This window comes from Pan troglodytes, chromosome 14 (genome assembly GCF_028858775.2).
Source record: "Pan troglodytes isolate AG18354 chromosome 14, NHGRI_mPanTro3-v2.0_pri, whole genome shotgun sequence".
Lineage (NCBI taxonomy): Eukaryota > Metazoa > Chordata > Mammalia > Primates > Hominidae > Pan > Pan troglodytes.
In genome coordinates this window covers 79527346-79551709 of record NC_072412.2, presented here as the reverse complement: position 1 = coordinate 79551709, position 24364 = coordinate 79527346, and the positions used below count along the sequence as shown (strand labels likewise).

The window sequence follows — 24364 nt, the reverse complement described above, 5'->3', positions numbered from 1 at the left end:
GTCGAGAAGGAATCAGTGTGGCTCTACTCGGAGCCTTCTGATTTTGAACTACAAGGACAAGTTAGCCAGGGCCACGGAACTGTTCAGTACTTGTTTTGTCAAAGGAGAAAGCAACCTCCTAACATTTAGAAAGGGAGACAAATTTACTTAAGAGGAAATTAAAGCCTTCAATAAAAGAGAAATTGATCAGAGACCATCTGATTTATCACTTTGTCATTGAGTCCATTTCTTCATTTAACAACTATTAAAGAGTAATTACAAGTTACCAGGAACTATGTTATATGCTGAGTATATTATATATACTCAGCATATAACTGTTATAGATATGGATATAGATATAATTTATCTATGTACTTGCAGAATAATTATAGAAAATCTAGGAGAAATCAAAGATAAGGGGACTGAGCCAGATATGTCTACAATTTTGAAAATGTAAAATTAAACCCTGAAAAATATATATTGCTATACTTGTTGGAATTTACAATGTATTATTAAATACAATAGTTTAGGTAGGTAGGAAAAACTAACAATCATATAAACTTACATGTGTTTCCTGAGAAGAAATCACAACAAATGTATTTTTTAGTTTGTGGACATTGAAAAAGTACCATCAGTATAATTTGGCATGATTTTAGCAAGATATTTCTCTTTTTCTTATAGTTGTTTTTGATGAACAAAAGAGAAAACTTACTCTGAATAATGGTGCATCTATATAATAGCTTTATTCTTCACAAAATACATACATAATGTTTAATGAATTAAAGTTTACCTGCAGAAAGGTCTAAATTAAGGACTTTTTTGTTTCTGTAAGTTTTTTTAAAATTGTATAACACATGGAGAGATGTACAAATTATAAGTACAGTTTGCAAATTTTTCACAAAGTAAACACAGATATATGTAACTAACAATCAGATAAAGAAATAATAATTTATATGCCCGCTGATGTCTCATCCTAGTCACTACCCATTTTCAAGAGTAATGATTATCCTTTAAAAAATATGACTTTAAAAAATATGGATTTGTTTTGCCAGTTTGTAAATTTAGGCAGGTTTTGATAACAAGTATGCCAGCTTCATAAAACCATTCACTATGTGTTTCTTCTTTTTTTGTTCCGTGGAAGAGTTTGTGTCAGATTTGGGTGATTTATTTGATAAGTGTTTGAAACAATTCTTGAAGCAAACTTATTAAACAGTTCTGTTTTTTAGAATTTAAAAATTTATCAGAATAAACCTTTTTATAACAATCTTATTGTTTTTAGGCAAGGCGTAGTAGCTCACGCCTGTAATCCCAGCACTTTGGGAGGCCAAGGTGGGCAAATCATGAGGTCAGGAGTTCGAGAGACCAGCCTGGCCAATATGGTGAAACCCCATCTCTACTAAAAATACAAAAATTAGCTGGGCATGTTGGTGCGCACCTGTAGTCCCAGCTACTCGGGAGGCTGAGGCAGAAGAATCACTTGAACCCGGGAGGCAGAGGTTGTGGTGAGCTGAGATTGTGCCACTGGACTCCAGCCTGGGTGACACAGTGAGACTCTGTCTCAAAAACAAAAAACAAACGAACAAAAATCTTAATATTTTTATAATGTCTGTAGGCTTTGTACTGAAATCATCCCCCCCCCCCGCCCCCGCCTTTTTTCTTTTGAGATGGAGTTTTGCTCTTGTTGCCCAGGCTGGAGTACCATCTCGGCTCACCACAACCTGCACCTCCTGGGTTCAAGTGATTCTCTTGCCTCAATCTCCCGAGTAGCTAGGATTACAGGCACATGCCACCATGCCCGGCTGATTTTATATTTTTAGTAGAGACGGGGTTTATCCATGTTGGTCAGGCTGGTCTTGAACTCCCGACCTCAGGCCTCCCAAAGTGCTGGGATTATAGGCATGAGCCACTACACCCAGCATTTTTTTTTCTTTTTTTTTTTTGAGAAGGAGTTTTGCTCTTGTTTGTTGCCCAGGCTGGAGTGCAATGGCGCAATCTTGGCTCACTGCAACCTCTGCCTCCCAGGTTCAAGCAATTCTCCTGCCTCAACCTCTCAAGTAGCTGGGATTACGGGCACCCGCCACCATGCCCGACTAATTTTTGTATTTTTAGTAGAGACAGGGTTGGATCGCCTGAGGTCAGGAATTCAAGACCAGCCTGACCAACATGGTGAAATTCCATGTTACTAGAGGGCGTGCTGAATGATTGTATCCCTTTAGATTTGTTAAGACTTGCTTTGTAGCCCACTGTGGGGTCGCATTGTGGTAAATAGTTCATAAGTACTTGAAAAACACTGTGTATTGGATAGATATCAGGTACGTTGTTCTAAATAAGTAAGATAAGTTTGTTAATTTGTTTTTTTTTTTCCCTGTCTTCTATAGCCCTGCTAACTTTTTGTCTATCTGTTACTGAGTGAGTTATGCTAAAATCTCACACTATATTTGTAGGCTTGTCTATTACTCATTTTAGTTCTTTATGCCTTTGCTTTTTAAGACTATTTTTATAAATTGACATATATATGTCATATGTATGTGTATATATATATACACACACATATATGTATGTATGTATGTATGTATATATTCCTGTTGGAGTGGTTCTTTTGTCAGTAAACTGTCCTTTTTAGTTTCTAGTAATTATTCTAGCTTACCATCTTTTTTCCCTAGTATGACTATAACTGTACCAACCTTCTTTTGCTTTGTATTTGCCTAGTGTTTTTTTCATTCATTTACTTTCGACTTTTATTTTCTTATATTTAAGAGTTACTACATTTAAGTTTTTCTTAAAAATCGAAGCTATAATTTTAAAACCATAAAAACTAGACTACTTAATTGCAGAATGTAGTACTGTACATTATACCATCACACTGTATGCTTTTTATTCCCTTTTTCCTGATATTTTAAAATTTCCTTTCCCTACCTTCTCTTTAGTGTAAATATTATTTTCAGTGGTTTATCCTATAAATTGCATTGCCCCTGTGGCTTTTTCATGCTCACCATAGTTTAATCCTTTTACTTAATTTCTAGACAATGCAGAGATCTTGGGACATTTTAACTCTATAAATTCCCCCCCCCCCTTTTTGCCCCACATTTTAAACCCCAAAATATAATTATTGTTAAGACAGTATATTATTAGCCTAGCAAGATGTCTTCATTACTCAGTTAGATTTATGTGCATATTTACCTTTTCCTTTGCTCTTTTTTCTTTCTTGTATTTCCATATTTCTATATTAGGGATGATTTTCCTTGGGCCTGAAGAAATTTTTTAGTACTTCTTTTTACATGGTCTGTTAGCCATGAATGCTCTGTTTTTATTTAAAATGTTTGTATTTTGTCTTCATTTTTGATAGAAAAGTATCAAAGTTGTCAATTGTTTTATTTTTTTTATTTCAGAATGTAAACCTATCCTGTTGTCTTCTGGTTCTGTCATTTTGTTGAGAAGTAACTCTTCAAATAGTTACTCTTTGGGAGGTCATCTTTTCACTGACTACTTTTGAGTAGTTTCTTTTGAATTTATATTGCTTGGGATTTACAGATTCTTGAATTGTACAGCAAAATGTCTTTCAGAAAATATCTGGCCAGTATTTTCAATGTTGCTGTGCCCTGTTTCCCTATTCTTTCTCTCCACTCCTCTGGGCCTCCAATTACATACATGTAATACCTTTCCTGTGTGTCTTGTGTGTTTTTGTTTTGTTTTCTTTTGTTTTTTGAGGCAGTCTTGCTCTGTCACCCAGGCTGGAGTGCAGTGGCGTGATCTCAGCTCACCGCAACCTCTGCCTTCCGGGTTCAAGAGATTCTCGCACCTCAGCCTCCCGAGTAGCTGGATTACAGGCGCCCACCACCACTCCCGGATAATTTTTGTATTTTTAGTAGTGATGGAGTTTCACCCTGTTGGCCAGGCTGGTCTCAAACTCCTGGCCTCAAGGGATCCACCCACCTCCGCCTCCCAAAGTTTTGGGATTATAGGCGTGAGCCACTGTGTCGGGCCTGTTTTATGCTTTTTAAAGTATCTTACTACTTCCACTCGAACTACATTCTCATTTTTGCTCGTTCGTTTTTCAGTTCATTAATCATTTCTATGTCCTTCTGCTGTCAAACACAAGTGTCAGGTTTTCAATTCAAATACTGTATTTTTCGCTTTTGGAATCTATATTTGACTAGGTTTTTGTTTGGTTTTGTAGACTGCAGTTTTGGAGTACAATTTTCTTATCTATTAAGCATTTTATGATTGTTATTTTAAAGTACATGTTGGATAACTCTAAAAATTTTTAATTTGTTCTTATTTTTCTTATCTATTTATCTCCTTTTAGTTTGTTCTTATCTATTCCTCCACTTTTAGTTTTAAGTAATTTGGGATAGTATTCTGAAATATTTTGTAATTTAAGTGAATAGCAGACGTTGTGATTATGCCTCAAGGAAAAAATGATATACATTGATAGTTCCTTTTCTTGTGTTTCTTTCCTTCTTGGATCTTGGACCTTAAAGTTCTGATTGTTTTAGTTGCTCTCCAGTGTCTTAAAACGCACTTTTACAAATTTAATCTAGTTTTGTTACTGTTTCTAATACAAGAGTTGATTTAATACAAACTACTCTGCCTTGGCTGAAATGAAATTTGGGCTTTTCTTTTTCCACATTTTACTTGCTATAAATTGTCCAGATTATTTTGCATGTCATCACTTTGGGTCCCTTTCATAAAGCTCCTCATGAAAAAGATTTGCAGTTTAATGTGGTTTTTGAAACAATGGTAAGAAATGTATACAGCTCACTACTGAGATAATGTGATTATAGAGCTACTCATGTTATTTCTTTTTATCCTAACAGAAAGCACAAAGTTATGTTTGGAATTCAGGCAATCAAATTGACCTTAACATTTGACTTATTATAGACTCCTTTTTTGTTTAGTGGAAGGGGCCTTGATTTTTTATTTGTTGTTTTTATTATATAACTATATATGTCTTTCATCATATATTTTCTGTCAGACTTCCTTATACCTGTACTTGGACAATTGAAGCTTTTAAACCTGTTTACTTGTTATTTACTCCTTAATTTTATATTGGATTGAAAACTATTACTCTAACCTTATTCAGACTTGACAACATTAAGTCCTCTTCAAAATTCTTATTTTTATGGTCTTTTATGTACCACTTTTAACGCATATATATTCCTTCATTCTACTGTGATCGTCTCATGTCAGTGATTACTGAAAATTTAGCACTTCCTGAATGATGAATTTTGTGTTGATTGATGTTTCTGTTGAACAGAACTTTCAGCACATTTTACCCAGGCAGTTAGACTAACTTTTGAACTCCTTTGTAATTTAAAATCTTTTGGATTGAATATTTTGGATTTATAGTCAATAATATTTTCCTTACTCTGATCAGTGAATGATATAAACGATTTCCTTCAGTCTTTTATAAATATGCATCAGATTTTTTTCTACCTCATACTGGGGACTATTTACAATCCGATATAATTGTTGTGTATCTGTGGGAAGATTATAGTTATAGACCAGTGTTTTTTCCCTAGAGAACTCAGCTCCATTTCCAATCATATTGCTTATGTTCTGCTTCATCTACTGATCAGCACTGAGGAATTTAATAGTTTGTTAAATCCTTAAATCTGATAATTTAATCCCACTCACTGGTAAAGTACAACTATGAGAGAAATTAATTCCTAATTGAAACCAAGTATAAAATGGGTAATGCTATCTGTATGTCACTTTATACAAATCAGGATATCTGCCATACCCTTTTAAAAATTAGGGAGTAATTACTTAAACTTGAATTGCTATTTAGAATTCCATTTACTACAAATTATTCAGGGATATTTTATGTAAAACAAGAGGAATTTTTAATTCCCCAGTTATCTTACCCTATAATGCTATGATATGTAGTATATTATTAATGGAAAACTGTAGAATCAAGGTTAGTTGTATCATTCTATTTAATCCATTTCCACAACTTCTTATCTATAATCTAAAATCCTTAAAAATTCTGAAAAAATACTTATTTAGAATTAAAAACTGTACTAAACTGACATACAAGTATTTATAGTCTTTATAACACTCAGTGTAAATGTTCATGTGTTTTACTGCAGAGATATTAATGTGTTGGAGTATCCAGATCCACCCCAAGCCCTCCTGGCGGGGTGCTATTACCTTCTAAAAAACCTACCAAAGTTTGAATTGCTGAATACGTATGGCCCCAGAAGTTTAAAACTAGAAAACTGTGCATCTCTAGTATTTGCCTGTCTGCACCAGATGAACATATTCTAGTATTTGACCCTACAGTATACTATGTAATTTATTGAATAATCAAAGATGGCATCATTTTATGGGAGGCAGGAATAATACAAACTATCGGATATTCTAGTTTTAGCACTACAGTAAAATAGATAAAATAATAACTGAAACAAAAAATAACAACCACAACTAATTTTAACTATTTTGTGTCAAGCAGTGTGCATTTAATAATTGGATTTTTAGAACTCCCTTAATATGTAGGGAGTGCTAATATTAGCACTGTTGTAAGTAAATAACTGAAGTTTAGAAGGATAAGAAATTTGCTTATGGTCACGGAACAAGAGCAGAACCAGTACACAAACCTGTCTGTTGGAATCCACAGCCCATGCCGTAACACCTCTACAATACTGCTATAATATAATCTCTAATTTATCACATAAGACTCTTAATAAATATGAAATTTAGTTTTACTATCCCCATGACTTCTTGTCAGTTATTCACAGGAAAATTGCTAATAGCAAATCAGCTTCCTTTCTTGATCCAGCATGTTTCTGAGATCCTCCCTCAGTTGGCATGTGTTTAAGAAATACAAATGAATTTTAATATGAGTCTAATAAATATAATTATGGTGGTAAATCTGCTGGAATCATATAATGAATTTTAAACCCAACATAAATGCCTTTTTGGATTATCTGTCACTTGGGATTACTTGTACTGTGATCCTGTCTATGAGTAGATAACTGAATGTTGGCTATCTTAACTGTGACTGAAAGTTCTGATGCTAAGAAGAAAATGAATCATATAATGTGAGTTTGCTAATTTACTTAATAATTAATTTGGGATTTTATCACAGGAATTATTTAAAACCAAAAACACAGAGTAACTTTATCTCATGGGAACCAGAATTCTATTTGGATCAAAGAAGTGATTAATGTGCCTGACTCTTTTCTTTTTCTTATTTATTCAGTAATAAATAATTGAATAACGTACAGTTGTTGTTTTCTTAGAGATTTTATAAGGAAAACCAATAAAGGAAAAAATAATTCTGCTAAGATATGTTGTTGAAATCTGTGAAAGTTTTTACTTAACCTTTTGACTCTTTTTTCTTTACGAAACATAGTCGTCTTAAAATTGCACAAAATAAGAGACAAATGTTTTATAGAATTGATTACAGTGATTTCAGTCTTTCCTGATCTGCTGTGGGCATACATTAAAGATTCAGATGTGGGAGTTAGTATTGCATTAATAGTTGAGGCCATGGATTTTATTGCCAGAGATCACTAAAGATTGTATCTTGACATTGTCACTTAATGCCTTAGAACCATTGGCACATTTCTTAACCTCTCCACGTCTGTTTCCTATCTGTAAAATGTGATTCATAATAGTTTTTTATATTGAGATGTTGTGAGGAATAAACAATACACTGTAATGTATGTGCAGCAGGTTTATAATTTTTAGACATGTCTTTTCCCCTTTACATGTTGTAAAACTAATTCAAGTTTGGGGCCTAGATTTAGCTAACAGTAGCATCACATGGGCTGATGTCTGGAATCCTTACTGGAAAGACAGATGCTTAGTGAATTTAGAGATCACAACTGCATTTATGTGTTAAGGTTTTTAACTTAACCTCAATACCCTTTGATTTTTCAAAAAAAAAAAAACCCAACTATATCTGCACTCTTCTGTTTGTACACTTAAGCAAATCTATGAAAACTATTCAATTAATACTTATAATATGAAGGGCTAGGAACACGTAGACACACACATTTGTATATATAGGTAATAAACACTTCAAGTTAATTTTTCTACATATTCTGTCACACACACTCCTTCCATGACTTTTAAGTGCACTACATGCTAAGATGTCACAAGAATACACACATGCCCATCAGCATTCATACCAGTACCTAAGCCGTATTCACATACCCACGGAGGTACATGTATATATGTTTGGACTCTGTAGATATATTTACATGATTAACACATATGGAAGAGTTAGAGAAGGAAAAATGAGGAAAACGGAATAATTCCACAAATTAAAAAAAAGTAATATATAAGATGTTAGGGGAAAAAGTAGGAAAAAGATGATAGCTTAATCCAGGGTTTCTTTAAACTTCGACACTCTTGGTCTTTTGTCTTTGTCATGGGAACTGTCTTGTCACTGCTTCAATCAAAAATGTCTTCAGATGTTGCTCAGTGTCTTCTGGGGGACACATTACCTGCCATTAATAACTACTCCTTTAGTGTAAATAAGAATGCCAAATAAGAATGCCAATGCAGAAGTTCTAGAAGAATGGAATTAACATGAAGGAGCAGAGCAAGATAAGCCAAAGGGAGGAGAAAGGCAGTTGTAGAGTTCACTGCGCAGGAAGCAGCAGCAGAGTTTGTGGGTTGCTGGTACAGGTAATCCCCACACTGAAAGGATCAGAGTTAGCAGGGGTTTTTTATTGTGGAATGGAAAATTAACAAGAATGGGGTACATGCATTTATCATTGTATCTAGTTACAGGATTTATAACCTTCATGCCATGTATTACACCCCGATTGACAGAAAAAAATGCAGAATCCTAACTAACTTTGAAAAATTTGATAGACATGAAGACGAAGTTTTGGAACCAGAAAGAGTGTTATTTTTTAACTTCCTATTACTGTGACATATTGAGAGATGCTAAATATAAATTTTCTAGTTATAAAAAATGTATTTCAAATTAGCAAAAATACAAAATATGACTCATACATTTGATTTTTAGCCCCTTGGAAGTGTGTCTTTCATCTCTTCTTGTAAAAATCATCTTGTAATACATGGAAACTAGTCACTTAAAGTTCTGTAGTGGGAGGAATTAAATATCAATTGATAAATTTAAATTCTTTAACAAAAGAATGAGGCACTGGAAACTTTCAACTTTCATTTTTATATGTTATAATAAGTTAATATATTTACCGTTTAAGTTTTAGTCACGGGGTAATTAGTTCATAGATTTTTTTTCACTCTGTCACCCAGGCTGGAATGCAGTGATGCAATCATAGCTCAGTGCAGCCTCGATTTTCTGGGCTCAAGTGATCCTTCTTCCTCAGTCTTTGGCATGGCTAAGACTACAGGTGTGCACCACCACACCCAGCTTATTTATTTTTATTTTTTATTTTTAGTAGAGACAAGGTCTCTCTGTGTTGCCCAGGCTGGTCTCAAACTCCTGAGCTCGAGCAAGCTTCGGTCTTGGCCTCCTAAAGTGCTGTGATTACAAGCGTGAGCCACTGCATGTGGCCCGTAGATATATTCAATCTGAAACCCAGGAAGGCCTTTGGGGAGCAACTGGAGCTTTACTAATGAGCTTTAATTAAGTGCTTACTTTGTACTGGGGACTGTGATAGGTGCTTGTCTACAAAAGAACAAGATAAAAATGATATCTTTGGTGGGCCCATGGCCGCCTCGTAAGAGAAAGAAGCACAAAGTTCAGAGTGCTTTGGAAGCACAGAAGAGTGGCATCTAATTTAGAACAGGTGGAATCTGGTACAGCTGGAGGAGATAACAGACACCTGAACTGTGCAAAAGCATGATCAACATCATCTTCAATCAGAAATTGAAGAGAGACAATGAGTGAACTGATCATATAAAACACAACCCAGACCGGAACTCAGGCATGTATCCTTTTCACAAAACCACACTGCATTTCTTCTCACTTATTGTCCTATTTGCAAAAGTTCCGCTTTATTACATTGGTTTTATCAAAGAGCACTCATCATTGGTCAAAAATAAAACTTTTTTTAAAAAAAGTTATGAGTCTTTAGCTTGAAAGGAAAGGAAGAAAAGAAATTACATTTATGGTGAGCTGATTTTTCTGCTTACAATGCTAATTGTACTCGCTTTCAAATCTAATGAGGTTTTTGGTTTTGGATTTTTTTTTTTCCATTTTATCCTACCGTCTTTTCTCATTTCTTTCAAACACATATCCCATACAGCATGACCACTGCACAAAATGCAGGATTCTATTCCTAAATGAGGAAGGATTTTTGTTGTCCTTATTTTTCTAAAGGCTGACTTGAGAACAAACGGGAACTAAAGAAATAGACATTATGATGTTGGTAACTGACATCTCCATCATGCCATTAAATTTATTATATGCAAGGTATATTGGGGAAGTGAGTTGCAGCTTACAACTATCCTAGCAGTGCCCATTATTTTATATTCTCTTCAGTTGGTATTTCCACGTACTAATTGCACATGAATTCCATGAGGAAATTTCACCAATAAGGACGGGAGGTCTTTCTCTTCCTCTCCAGGGCTGATGCAGGCAGCATGGGGAGGTGGATTCAGTCTTAGGAATTACCCGTAGGTTTAGATTACAGGTCTATGTTCCACTGGGGCTGTGGGCAATGTCTTCAACCTCCGTGAGACCGAATTTCTTCACTTGTAAAACTAGAGAGGAAAACTTTACCAGAAGAGAAAGCTCTTGCCTGCCCCTGCTCCCTGCTTTGCATGTGGTCCTTAGAAGGCCTCCCTACCCCACAGACTTTTGTGCACCTGGAAAGCTGCTGAATACTGAAGTGCATTGGCACCAGTTTCTGTAGATGAGGGAGTTGCTGTCATTTGCCCCAAAAAAGACCTAATGACAGAGAGGCTCCTCCCATACTCCAGCAAAGTGAACCCAGTTTTCTGGGTTTTACCCCACCAGCTAATGAGAGCAAAAATGTTTGTCCCGTACACCATCTGCCAGATAATGTTGTAGTAAATATTAATGGTAAATGTTGCTTTTTTTCCTGCATTTTGAAATCATCAGTTAAAATTGATTTCACAGTCTTTATAACACTTATTTGAACATTCGCTTTTTCAGTTTATGCATTCTGAAGACACTGATTTAAAGAGCACAATTCTGTTTTCCTCAAATTAGTTCTTAATGCTCTCCATTTTTATAGAATATAGGGTTGAAACTTTCCCCATTACTTTTGCTTTTCATGTTTTCCAAATGCAGTTCACTTTTAAAGTGGTGGAAATATCATTCAATCTCTAGGGGGGAAAATGCTGTTACCAGAGCAAGGGTTAAAAATCCTTTTGTAGCATCCTCAGATTTATCACAATGTTGTGTTGATTATATAGTAATGATCACTAAATAGTTACTGATGGAAAGCTTTTCATCAAAAACAGAAAAGGCCTTGTAATACCCAGATGCTGATAGGTAATTGTTTATGGTAGTTTCTAGAACATGAAATTCTTCGCCCAGTAAATCACCCGGTAATGCAGCAGTTTGGGATTCCCAGGGAACACCATTGTTTTAATCCACTGGGGAAACTAGAATCACATACCTTCAGTTATCAGTTATATTTAGCTGTTTTCCTTAGTTAATTTCAAATTATAAGTGGATGTGTTAATTTTTATAGAAAAATCATGCCACCAGTATAAAACTTATACTAGTGACACACTTAGCAAATTGAGCTTTTAACAGTATAGAATATTTTCTTCTAATGACATTATTGTTCACTAGGATCTAGAAATATGAAAACCAGATTTTAAAAGCCTCTGCTCCCCTTTTAGATTTCTTTCTCAAAATACTTTTCTTTCTAAAAATATGACTTTTAAAATTTTAAAAGTAGCAAAGATTTGCTGTAGAAAATATAGGAAAAAAGATAAATAAGAAAATGTAGTTCACCCACAAATTCACTTAATGGAAAAACTATTGTTAACATTCCAGAACATTTTTTTCCATGTATTATTTTCATGTATAAATGAGAATGCTTTGGGGGGACAAAATTAAGCTCATACTTTTTGTGTAGTTTTGTATACTAACATTTTTTCACTTAACGTTACACAAAAGGTTTCCCTGCCATTGAATATTGTTTCTCAAACTTGTCTGATTATTAGAATTACATATAATGCTTTGTAAACTGTTGATGTCTACACCATACCTACTGCCATAGGTCTCTGTTCTTTGCACCTGTAAAATGTTTCATAAATGGTTGCAGTGAATAGTTAAGGTTAAAATCTTGGTTTCAAACTTGATTGCTTTTATGTCCATGTTTTGGTTTCTAATTTTTACTCCCCAAAATAAGACAAAGTTACGCATCCATATAGACATCTTTCTCAAAATTCAAAATTGCCATCTGTGTCTAAATGTAAGTCCCTGCAGTAAGTTAGCCCTATTTCCCCAGGAAGGAAATTTTGTAACCAACTAGAATGTATAAATGTGTAGATAATTTCACCTTAAGAGTGTTAATATTTGAATGTATTAAATTAGTTAAAAAACAAATTCCGTCACATTTTATACAAAAATATATAAATTTTAGCATATGAAGTTTCCCTAGACTCTCAAATTTTATGTCATTATTTCATTCAGTATCTTTACAAGCAATTTCAACATCATTTTCTGTGTCCTCACCAGGCCCCTTTTTAAGTCATCTAACAAAGTTTTCTAGAACACGTCATCTTGATTCTTGTCCAGTTTGCTCTAGATACAGTGCTATTTAAATCAGTGATGTTGCCCCTGGGATGTTCTCTCAAAACAATCTGAAGTGCTTATTTGCATGAAATTGAAATGGTTGCTATATATGTAATCTTTCAAACATAAAGACTGTCTTTAGAAAGCTGCTTCTGGTGTTCCAACACTTGAAATTGTGAGATCATTCCATGGGAATCATGACTAAATCTGCCTTAACTTTCCTTGACGCCTTTTTTATTTTGTTTTGTTTTAAAATTTATTTAATTTTAATTTTAGCTTATTATATTTTATTTTATTTTATTTTTTGAGACAGGGTTTCACTCTCTCACCCATGTTGGGAGTGTGATGGCGTGATCTCGGCTCACTGCAACCTCCTCCTCCTGGGTTCAAGTGATTCTCATGCCTTAGCCTCTGGAGTAGCTGGGACTACAGGCAAACGCCACCACACCCAGCTAATTTTTGTGTTTTTAGTAGAGACGGTTTCACCATGTTGACCAGGCTGGTCTCAAACTCCTGAGCTCAAGCAATCTGCCCACCTCCGCCTCCCAAATTGTTGGGATTACAAGCATGAGCCACTGCTCCAGGCCCTTTTTTTGTTTGGTTTAAATAGTATTTGCTTGAGGGTGCCACTTCCAAACATTACCTTATTTTTTAAAGTTGAGTAGTTAGGGATAGATGTTGAATGGATTGTGAATATAGGGTCACTCCCCTGCTTAAGAGGTGACTGTGCAAGTAGGTGGGTGGCTGGGTGCGTGTATGGAGGAGGGAGGGTGGGAGGAAGAGAGGAGGATGGCAGTTCCTAGATTCTTAAATGTGTAGTTATTAGTTCTAAGGTATTTTAAGACTTTTGAGACAGTTCAACAGGATTCCTTAAAACGCGTACCTTCCTGTCTTGTAGCATAATATTGGTGTCAGTTTTCCTACATCCTTGTCAGCATTACTGTGATCATATTTTAAAATTCTTGTTTCTGATGGATAAGCATCCCAGCCAAGAGGAACATTGAGCTGAGGGTCTTCGTGTCACTGTAACTCACACCTGATTAGCAGAAGCTGTGGCTGGCGGGCATGGCCCCCTTTTCAGGAACATCAGTTGTCCTGCTTTCTGCCTCCCTGTGCCTGCCGTCATCTCTAAGTCCCCAGCCTGGCTCTTTTCCCATTTTGCTTATGCTGCTGTCTTGACCAGTATAGGCAATGGGGGCTTGATTTGTACAATTTATTCTCCTACTTAAGTGCATTAATTACATATACCTGTGTGTGCCTGGTGGCAGTTGTAGTCCAAAAAGGGCCCATTACAACAGCCTTAGATAGTGTCACCCTCTGGGATCCTCAGAAACACCTGTATGACTGTATACTCCTTTACCTGGAAGACAAAAGCCAAGGCTAAAGTGTTGGTTTATGTGAATGTATTTTATTAATTTCATAGCGAGTTGAGATGCAATTAAATTCACTGCTCAATCAAATCACAATGAGATGCCATGTCACAATGAGATGCCATGTCATACCAGTCAGAATGGCTTTTGTTAAGTAAACAAAAGTAACATATTTTGGAGGGACCCCCAGAGAAAATGAGATGCTTATATGCTCTTGGTTGGAAATGTAAATTAGTCCAAGCACCGGGGAGAGCAGTTAGGAGATTTCTCAAGTAAGAGCTGGACTACCATTCGGCCCAGCAATCCCATTACTGGTATATACCCAAAGGAATATAAGTCATTCCATCAAAAAGACACATGCATCCATATATTCATTGCAGCACTAGTCACAATAACAAAGACATGGAATCAACCAAGATGCCCACCAGCAGTGGACTGGATAAAGGAAATGTGGTACATATACACGGTGGAATACTGTGCAGCCACACACACACACAAAAATGAAATCATGGCCTTTGTAGCAACATGGATGAAGCTGGAGGTCATTATCCTAAGCGAACTAACACAGAAACAGAAAACCAAATACCACGTGTACTCACTTATACATGGGAGCTAAACACTGAGTACACATGGACACAAAGATGGCAACTATAGACTCTGGGTACTATTGGGGGTGGGAGGCAAGGATTGGAAAACTGCCTGTTGGGTACTGTGCTCACTACCTGATGATGGGATGAATCGTAACGCAAATCTCAGTGTCACATAATATACCCATATAACAAACCAGCACATATACTCTGTGATTCTAAAATAAAATTTGAAAAATAAATAAACCCACTGCTCATGGAAAAGTTCTGGGGCCTTTCAAAACTCTGGCTTTTCTATTTGTGACACTTTCCCATTGCAGCTGCCTCTGTTTCCAGGAGAGGTAGGAAAAGAGAGATTTCTCTCAACTTCGCCATTAGTCTTGCCTTGGCCTGGTGGTGTATCTCTCTTTAAAAGTGTTTTCTATTAGAAGACAAGTATATACAGTTGTCCCTCGATATCCCTGGATTCCACATCTGCGGATTCAACCAACTGCAGATTGAAAGTTTTAGGATTGGAGACATAATGAAAACATAGGAAATGACAACTGTTCACATTGTATTTACATTGTGTTAGATGTTATAAGTAATGTGGAGATAATTTAAAGTATATGGGGAGATTTGTGTAGGCCGTATGCAAATACTGTGCCATTTTATATCACGGACTTGAGCATCTGTAGTTTTGGTATCCTTGGTGGAGGGGGGTCCTGGAACCAATCCCCCATGGATACTACCAAAGGAACCACTGGGTTATCCAAAAAGCAAAGCCATTGTTTTGCTAATATACCTTTGTTTACATAACAAGGTTACAGTTTTGCTTTACATGTTTATCCTGTGTAGGAGTTTTTAAATGTGTCATTTGACTGTTACAGCCACTCTGAGGTCAAGTTTTCTTCCTCTGAAATTTGATATACTTCAATACTATGAGATACTGTTGTAAGAAATAACTGTTTATGGTGAACATTTTATAGAATCAAAAGCAGGGCCCATCTGGTAGCAGAGATTAATCTGTTCGAGGATGGTAAACATTATTGCATATTTTAAAATATGTATCTAGCACAGAACATTTGCCTCAGGCACTGGAGTGAGATTGTGGTTTAGGATAAAGATTTATCCCCTAAAAGTCTATACAACAGGTTTTTCTGGCAGTATAGTGAAATTTTAATTAATATTTTAAGTCATGCAATGAATAATAACATTAATTTAAAACCAAAAGGACAAAATTCTAATCATGAGGAAAAGATAACCCTATAATAGTTACGTCTTTATTTTTAAGACATTTTTGTGTGCTTTGTGAAATGTTGTTTAAAAACAATTGCAAGATAATAGGACTTAATCCAGCTTCCGTTTTTGACCTGTTATAGTGATACTACTACTTCTTCTGGCCATATAAGTAGGATTTAAAATTCAAAACATCTTGAGCACCATATTCCAAGCTAACAAGTGTGATGTATATTCCCTAGTTATATGGTAAAAGAAAATATCTTCTATTTGCTAAAGGTTCGTGTATTTATCTGGAACACATTTATGTTCCTGTTTAAAAATGTTTGTCCATTTTTTCAGTCCTTGGGAATGTCTGCTTACCATTTTTTTTTTTTTAGACAGGGTCTCACTCTGTCGACCAGGCTGGAGTGCAGTGGCACAATCTCAGCTCACTGCAACCTTCACCTCCCAGGTTCAAGCGATTCTCCTGCCTCAGCTTCCCTAGTAGCTGGGATTACAGGCGCCCACCACCACACTCTGCTAATTTTTGTATTTTTTTAGTAGAGACAGGGTTTCACCATGTTGGTCAGGCTGGTCTTGAACTCCTGACCTCAGATGATCTGCTGGCCTCAGCCTTGGCTAGGATTACAGGTGTAAACCACCACGCCTGTCCTGCTTACCAATTTTAGAATGCATGAACAAAATTCCCTGTCTCCTCCTCACTCACTCACTCACACCAACCTAAAGTCATCACACACATGGGCCAAACCAGAGTTTCAGAGTAGCAGTCAGCCGTAAACATAGATTCTGATTTGCTTCAGGTAAATAATATGATTTATGAAAGTCCTGGTAAATAGGTCATGAAAAAATATAACTATTAGGAAGTAAGAGAACTTTAGGATAAATTTAAATGTGTGTATTGAACACATTTTAAAGGTTAGCATTTTCAATTCAATTCATATGTAAAAAAGCATTAAAAATGTAGGCTCACGCCTGTAATCCCAGCACTTTGGGAGGTTGAGGCAGGCGGATCACGAGGTCAGGAGATCGAGACCATCCTGGCTAACACGGTGAAACCCTATCTCTACTAATAATACAAAAAATTAGACGCATGGTGGCGGGCGCCTGTAGTCCCAGCTACTTGGGAGGCTGAGGCAGGAGAATGGCGTGAACCCGGCAGGCGGAGCTTGCAATGAGCCGAGATCGCGCCACTGCACTCCAGCCTGAGCGACAGACCAAGACTCCGTCTCAAAAAAAAAAAAAAAACATAAATGTAAAAGCACAGAGAGTACATTATTTGATGTATAGACTTCAAATTTTCTTAAGGAATCAATCATTTCTGTTTTGTTTTGTTTTGCTTTGAGATGGAGTCTCGCTCTGTCACCCAGGCTGGAGTGCAGTGGCGCGATCTCGGCTCACCACAACCTCTGCCTCCTGGGTTCAAGTGATTCTCCTGCCTCAGCTTCCCCAGTAGCTGAGATTACAGGCACGCGCCACCACGCCTGGCTAATTTTTGTATTTTTAGTAGAGACCGGGTTTCACTATGTTGGGCTGGTCTTGAACTCCTAACCTCAAGTGATCCGCCGCCTCAGCCTCCCAAAATGTTGGGATTACAGGCGTGAGTCACCGTGCCTGGCCGGAATCAATCATTTCTTAAACTGACAATTGACATTGATATAAGGCAGTTGAATTAAATATTTATTCAAATATCTTCCCCTTACATGCAGTAGATAACTCATTCAAACCAAATTCCAGGTTATCAGTGTAGGATATTTCTACTTGTTTCCTTTTACTCTGTCATCTGTACTTTTAGAGGAAGTACAATTTATCTTTCTTTAGTATACTTTGCTTTACGTTTTTGTCAGTTTTATAAATTCACACTTTTACGGCATTTATGTTTAAGAGTTTGCCCTTGAACATGTAAAGAAGAATCACTGAGCTGAAAGCAAGGTAAATTATGACCATGGGGGCTCATGCAAGACAAATATTGAAAAATAGGCTTCCCTTTTTAGTAATACAAAAGAATAGAGGAAAGTGAAATGCATACTCCATTCACAAATGGATGTGTGGTGACTTTTATACTTGTAGCAGAAATAGCCAGAGTTGCGGGATGCTTCTTTTAAGAATGGTGCTCATCTCTTAAAGCCATTTCATTTACTACTAATAAAAAATTGTATTTACTAAGGGAAACCCAGGCACCAAAACTAAGCCATGTACCTACTGTGCACTTCATGTTCAAAAGGAATTTGGCTCTTCACCTAAAATACACTAGTCTTTAAAATAATGCAGTGTAACCTAAAAGCTCTAAGGATGTGGAGTCATAGATTTAGTTTAATTCCTTTTTAATGTGAAGTACAGAGTAAATTTCTTTAAGCACCTCCTATGAAACGTACATGTTCAATTAATCACTAAGTCACACAGTGAAATTTATGTAAACTAATTTTCTACCAAGACACAAGAAACAAATATGCTCCTGTATTGTCTCATAATAAGACTGCTAAAGAATGACCAACATCCCAAAGCAATTATTTGAATCTATTTGTTATATTATTGTCATAATGGATGCACACTGAAGTGTGGATTGATTTAAGTTATTTATACTGTGGAATTAAGAAATCAGGCCAGTCAGTTAAAATGTATTCCATCAACTGTTACATGATCTTCCTGTGGGCCAATCTAACTCAGCTAGAAAGTAGAGGAAAAAAAAGTATCAAATGACAGTTGTCTATATTTTAAGAGAAAATTGTTTCTAAATAATCATAAGAGATCCCTAAAGATGACTTGTTCAGCTTTTTTGTAACATGTATTTATTTGGTTCAGTAAACACTATGCCTCCGCAATGACTGTGTTTATGAGATTCTGTGTCAGAATGTATCTTATGCTACATTCAGTGAGTCAAGTTCCTCCTGAGATAGTTTTAGTAATAGAGTAAGTTCTGTTTGGAATTTTTAGTTCTAACCGGAGGAGGTTCTGCTCATTTGCTTGTCTCTCTCATTTCTCAGTATTACTTAAAAAGCACTTAATGCCATTAACCCAATCTTCACAACAGTTGTATGAGTTTGGAATTAACATCACACTTTTATAGATGGATAAGCTAAGACCTAGAGAATTTTCGTGATGATACCAAGATCGCACAGCTAATAAGCAACAAGGATTGGTGATGAATCTAAGTCTTTTGTGTCCAAATCAGATTTTCTTTGTATAATATCACACAACAGGCTACAAAACAAAGATTCTTGTGACAGTTAAGCCGTGAGCTATGTAATGTTAGGCAAGTTACTTTATAATCTTTTCTAAAAATTGCCATGAAATTATTTCTCAACACATTTGTAAAAGTAAAATGGAACATAATTTATTTAAATGACAGATGACTGAAAGGATAGATAGATAGCTGGGACCATCTTGTGTGTACGTGTGAATGCCCATGTATGTCAGCCCCATCTCTAAACATCGCCGGTGTTACTAAAGAGGAAAGAGCATGTGAATCTTGAATGACATTTAGTAGAATATTATGCATTGCTCCTCAGCTCTGACTACACAGAAAAATCCCTGGAGGGGTTTCCAAAGATAGAGTAGTATCCAGACGTATTTTTCTTTCTTTTTAAATTCCAGGTGATTAAAATATACGACCATCATTTAAAATGTTTTTTGTTCACAGACAGACTGTAATAAAATTCAGTTGATAGCAATAGATAACTGTAGGAAACACATCTAGTACTCTGGGAACTAACAAGTAGGAGGTTTCAGATTCATTTGACATTCATTCAACAAAATGCCTAAAGCTGAAATTACATTTTAAGATGTTTATTCAGGAAAAAAAATTATCTGATTAGAAAACCTCAAATGTAATTTCCAGATCACTCAAAAAAACCATGTTCACTGGAATGTTATATGTAATATTTTATCAAGTGGGTTAATGTGAGTAAAACTGGCTTTGAGAGTTTTGGAGAAAAGACAATGTGGCAGTATAATCCTTCTTATGTTTATCTTTAGGTTTTCACACACATTGTTTTTAATGAAGTATATTGTTCCATTTACTTTTCTGGCCTTTTGTGTGTATTTGTGCAGTTATTTAATATGTATTATAAAAATTTAAGTTTTACAGTGGACCTTTTCAAGGAATATTATATAATCTTTTGGAAAATGAAATTACTCTCCTCTTTGACAAAAATCCAGTGTTCTTATACAATCTTCATGTTGTTAGAAGGAGGGTTTTAGCATGAATATGAATACAGTAAGTCTTCTATCTTTCATATCAGGGACATCAACAGCAAAAATTCAGCTATAGTCACCACTCCCAGGCAAAGATCATGATGGGCTTTTATTTAAAAACAAACAAAAAAACCCCACTTAGTTGACACTGCCATGAGAATTCATTAATGAATCCAGAATTGAGGAGTTACTAAACAAGGGCAAAATGTTAGTATGGAATTATTTGTCCTTTTTGCAGAAGTGTCTCTTCCTTGTGCTTAAAACTTATGACCTTTCTTTGTTGTTTCTCCTCTTTTCAGTGTTCTTATCCCCGTTGAGGCCGGTTCCTGAGTGGCATACCCCGTATCTCCTCTCACTTTCTCTAATACTTGTAATCTTTTCAATTAATTTTCACTATTCTAAGTATTTCTCACTTGGGATTTTTTCCTTTGTATCTCCTCAGCCTTTGTTCCCCCTTGTGGCCATTTGTAGTGCTCCCTTCCTGTCAGCACAACCACACATTTACAGATGCAAATCTCAGAACCAATGCCTTTTTTTTTTTTTTTTAATATGGAGTCTCCCTCTGTTGCCCAAGCTGGAGAGCAGTGGCGCGATCTTGGCTCACTGCAACCTCCGCCTCCTGGGTTCAAGCGATTCTTCTGCCTCACCTTCCTGAGTAGCTTGGATTACAGGTGTGCACCACAAAACCAATGCTTTTGATTTTCCATTTCCTAAAAGTAAAGAAATGAATTTCTAATGATGATTTCAGGACTAAGACTTTTGGGTCGTTTTTCTTCCCTAAAAGGAGGAACACAAGTATGTGCCATAGCTGTTTTGAGACCATATTTTTGCAGTACTTCTGGCTTTACAGATATGTCTGTGTAATCTGAAGCTGCAATTATGGATGACTTTACCTGCACCATAATCATTGCATGAGAGATTAGTGTCGGCTGTCAGGATATGCTGCTGTGTCAACGCTGTAAACAGATGAATGGTACAAGAAGGATTTTGTCCTGTTTATACTGATGAAGCATTATTTTTGAGTGGTAGCTGCATTTCAGCTGCCACATATGAAAAAGGACCAGCGTCTGTCTCTGTGATTTTACAAATTCATGCATAATTTGTAGAAGGTTCTGAATAAGATTCTTTGGTCCCAAAGTTTGGTTTATTCTTCCTTATTTTTGTGAGCCTTTTCTATATTCTGGTTTGAGCTCATGCAAAAGCCATGTAATTCTTAGGTGTCTCAAAGTACCTAGGGGCTCTTAATATTTGGCTTCACAAGTTTCTAATGAAAGCTAATATGCATTAGCTAAAATATATAGCTATATATTATATATGCTATATGTATTATGTATAATATGATATATATGTTATATATATTATATATAATATATAGCTAATATTATTTATTAGGTATAACCCTGTTGTTCATAGCAACAAGATGTTGTTATGAAACTTCTTAAGAGGTAAATATTTTCCTCAGTAAGAGATTAAGAAGATACCCACAAGAGGTAGACTTGTGTGATAAATAAAGATAATTTAGAGAAGTCTAAGCAGTCTGCAAAGCTCAGTAAAACTTGGTGCCTCACAAGCAATCTCCTTACAGATAAGGTCCGCATTTATCAGCTCCCCCTCCTGTATTGTCTGTCTACCCAGTCACCTTTCGTTTACATTATAGAACATTTCTGCAGTGATGTACTCTTTACTCCTTGATTTGTAAATGTATGGAGGAATCTTGTGTCTAAGTAGACAGGAGGAGAAAAATTTGTGGTGGAAGTAATCACTCTTTCTAAAATAAGAATTTTTGATATGTTGATACGGTAAAAGGAGAAAAACTTACCTAGACTATATTTAAAGTCAAACTAGTGGTGTTTAATAATATGTGCTTACTGATATGTTTTATCTTTTAATGACAAACTAGTTGATGTCTTTTATGAAAGCAGCCTAAACAAAGAATTTCTATGTGGGTATAATATAGTAATAAGAAACATTTTGCATTATTCTACAAAGAAATGAAATGATAATGATGAAATTGAAATACTGTTCTAGTTACAAGAGTAGATAATGCTAATAGCTTTTATCAAAGCAGTTCAATTTATGGTGTTTGTTTTTTCTTTGTTTTTTAAATGTCTTTGAAAAGATTAAAAATTATTTCTCAATTTCAGCACATAAACTGAAAATCTTGTCATTTAGAATTTCATACAGTACATATTTTAGATGACTCAGTTTAATTGTTTCTAAGTCATTTGTTTTTATAGGTAAGTAACCATGTTAGCTAAGAAAAAGGAAAAACAGCATTAAAACATCAACCCATTTCCTATTTTAGTTGATCTGGTACCATTACTGATTTATTTTCTTTCTTTTCTCAGTTGCTGAGTAAAATGCCCTTGCGCTACTGCCTATTGTATGTTTTGAATGGAGCTGTAATTTATATTCTATTTTAAAAAGGCTTTAGGAAACATGTTTCATTCCTTTAAATGTATGCTGAAGTTTTAGGGGGAATAGCACACCAAAATCTTTTATTAAATGAGGAACAAAATGAACTAATTTAATATAATTTAAGGTATTGTTCTGATCCATAAAAAGTGAAAAAAAGTTTTTGTTCCTCATAAATGGAAAAATAATGTCTATGTTAACCTGGCCAAACAGATGTAACCAAAATAATCAGTATAGTCTAATTCTCTCTTTTTAGTCTAGACTGACACCACTAATAGTACTCTTATGCCATTTGGGGACTTGCAAGCAGACATTTCATAAATGTTTGTTGAATTTATGAATGAATAGATATATGAGTAAAATTATATTCATGCAAATAATAGCATGCTGATCACATTAGTCTGGGTAAAATCTTGGAGTCTATTATTATCAAATTTTGCTCATTAAAACTTAAAAGAGTGCAGGTGAACTTGAACAACATTATCATCATTATTTCAGATTAAATGAAAATTCATAGACAAATTATAATTTTCAGGATAAGTTTTTCTTAAATTATTATTTCCTAAAATGTCACTTGTAGTTGTGCACATTATTTTGAGAAGAGTTAGCTAATTATTAGAAATGACTTCCATTTAATAAATTAGTGATCAGGTGTGGGAGGTTGAAGAACTTTATGCCCTTTTTTAATGCTCAGAATATACTGAGTATGGTATGGTAACTCTTGCAACAAGTATGAAAGTAGAAGTGTCATAGTGAGTTTTCCCACTATCGTTGCCAGGTAATATGTTTCCGTATTGTGATAGTGTTGAGTAAGGGTTAGAATCCTAGAGATTCATATGGCCTCTTTTCTCCTTCATAGAGCACTGATTTCATAGTATTTTAATAATTGTCTATCTGTCCCAATGGAATGAAAATATGGTAGAGGCCTTATTCTGTTTTGTACTCTTATGCCCTCAGTTTTAATCACAGTGACTGTCTCTGAGCAATCCTTCAGATATTTGGAGAACGAATAAATGTCCCATAGCAATAAGAGAAAAATTAATAAACATTCAAGTGGTAAGCCATGCATCGATAAAATGTGTGATAAACAAAGATAAATATATGTTCCATTTTTCTCCCCACAGTCTCCAAACGTCCACAACTATCCCGATATGGAAGCCGTTCCCCTGTTGCTAAATAATGTGAAAGGGGAGCCCCCGGAGGACTCGTTATCTGTAGATCACTTCCAAACACAAACTGAGCCAGTGGACTTGTCAATAAACAAAGCCAGGACGTCCCCTACTGCCGTTTCATCCTCCCCAGTTTCCATGACAGCGTCTGCCTCCTCACCTTCTTCAACTTCAACCTCTTCATCGTCTTCTAGTCGTCTAGCCTCATCCCCAACTGTTATCACATCAGTATCTTCAGCGTCATCTTCGTCAACAGTATTAACTCCAGGGCCCCTTGTTGCCTCTGCATCTGGTGTTGGAGGCCAGCAGTTTTTGCACATTATCCATCCTGTACCGCCTTCAAGTCCCATGAATTTACAGTCTAACAAACTGAGTCATGTTCACCGCATCCCCGTGGTGGTACAGTCGGTGCCTGTTGTCTACACAGCTGTAAGGTCACCTGGAAATGTGAACAACACTATTGTCGTGCCGCTTTTGGAGGATGGGAGAGGCCATGGCAAAGGTAAGAGACATAAACAAGCCTTGATTTATTTCAGCACTAGAGGTGACTTCATTTTTGCAGTGAACAAAACCTAAATTGTATACAAACACTACATCTAAAGAAGTTCTATGTAGAGCAACATGGAGACACCAGCTGTTCAGCCTTAAGTAGAACACAGTTTAGAGGGAACTCACCCTATGTTTATGTAGGTATATGCTCCAGTTTTGCTTAGTGTATTTTTACTTACCATAGGTCACGTAATGTTAGAATTCAGATATCTAAGTTTG

The 24364-nt window shown here is 35.8% G+C and overlaps 1 protein-coding gene across 11 annotated transcripts in view; it reads left to right on the top strand.

Annotated features, from left to right (window-relative positions):
• The window catches only part of KLF12 (KLF transcription factor 12), a 620046-nt gene that overhangs the window by 436046 nt on the left and 159636 nt on the right, over positions 1-24364 (top strand). For all 11 annotated transcript variants that reach the window (XM_054665368.2, XM_054665370.2, XM_016925371.4 and 8 more), the window contains one exon: positions 23552-24098. In XM_054665368.2, the coding sequence (XP_054521343.1) occupies positions 23552-24098 (547 nt within the window). The remainder of the gene's footprint in view (positions 1-23551; positions 24099-24364) is intronic.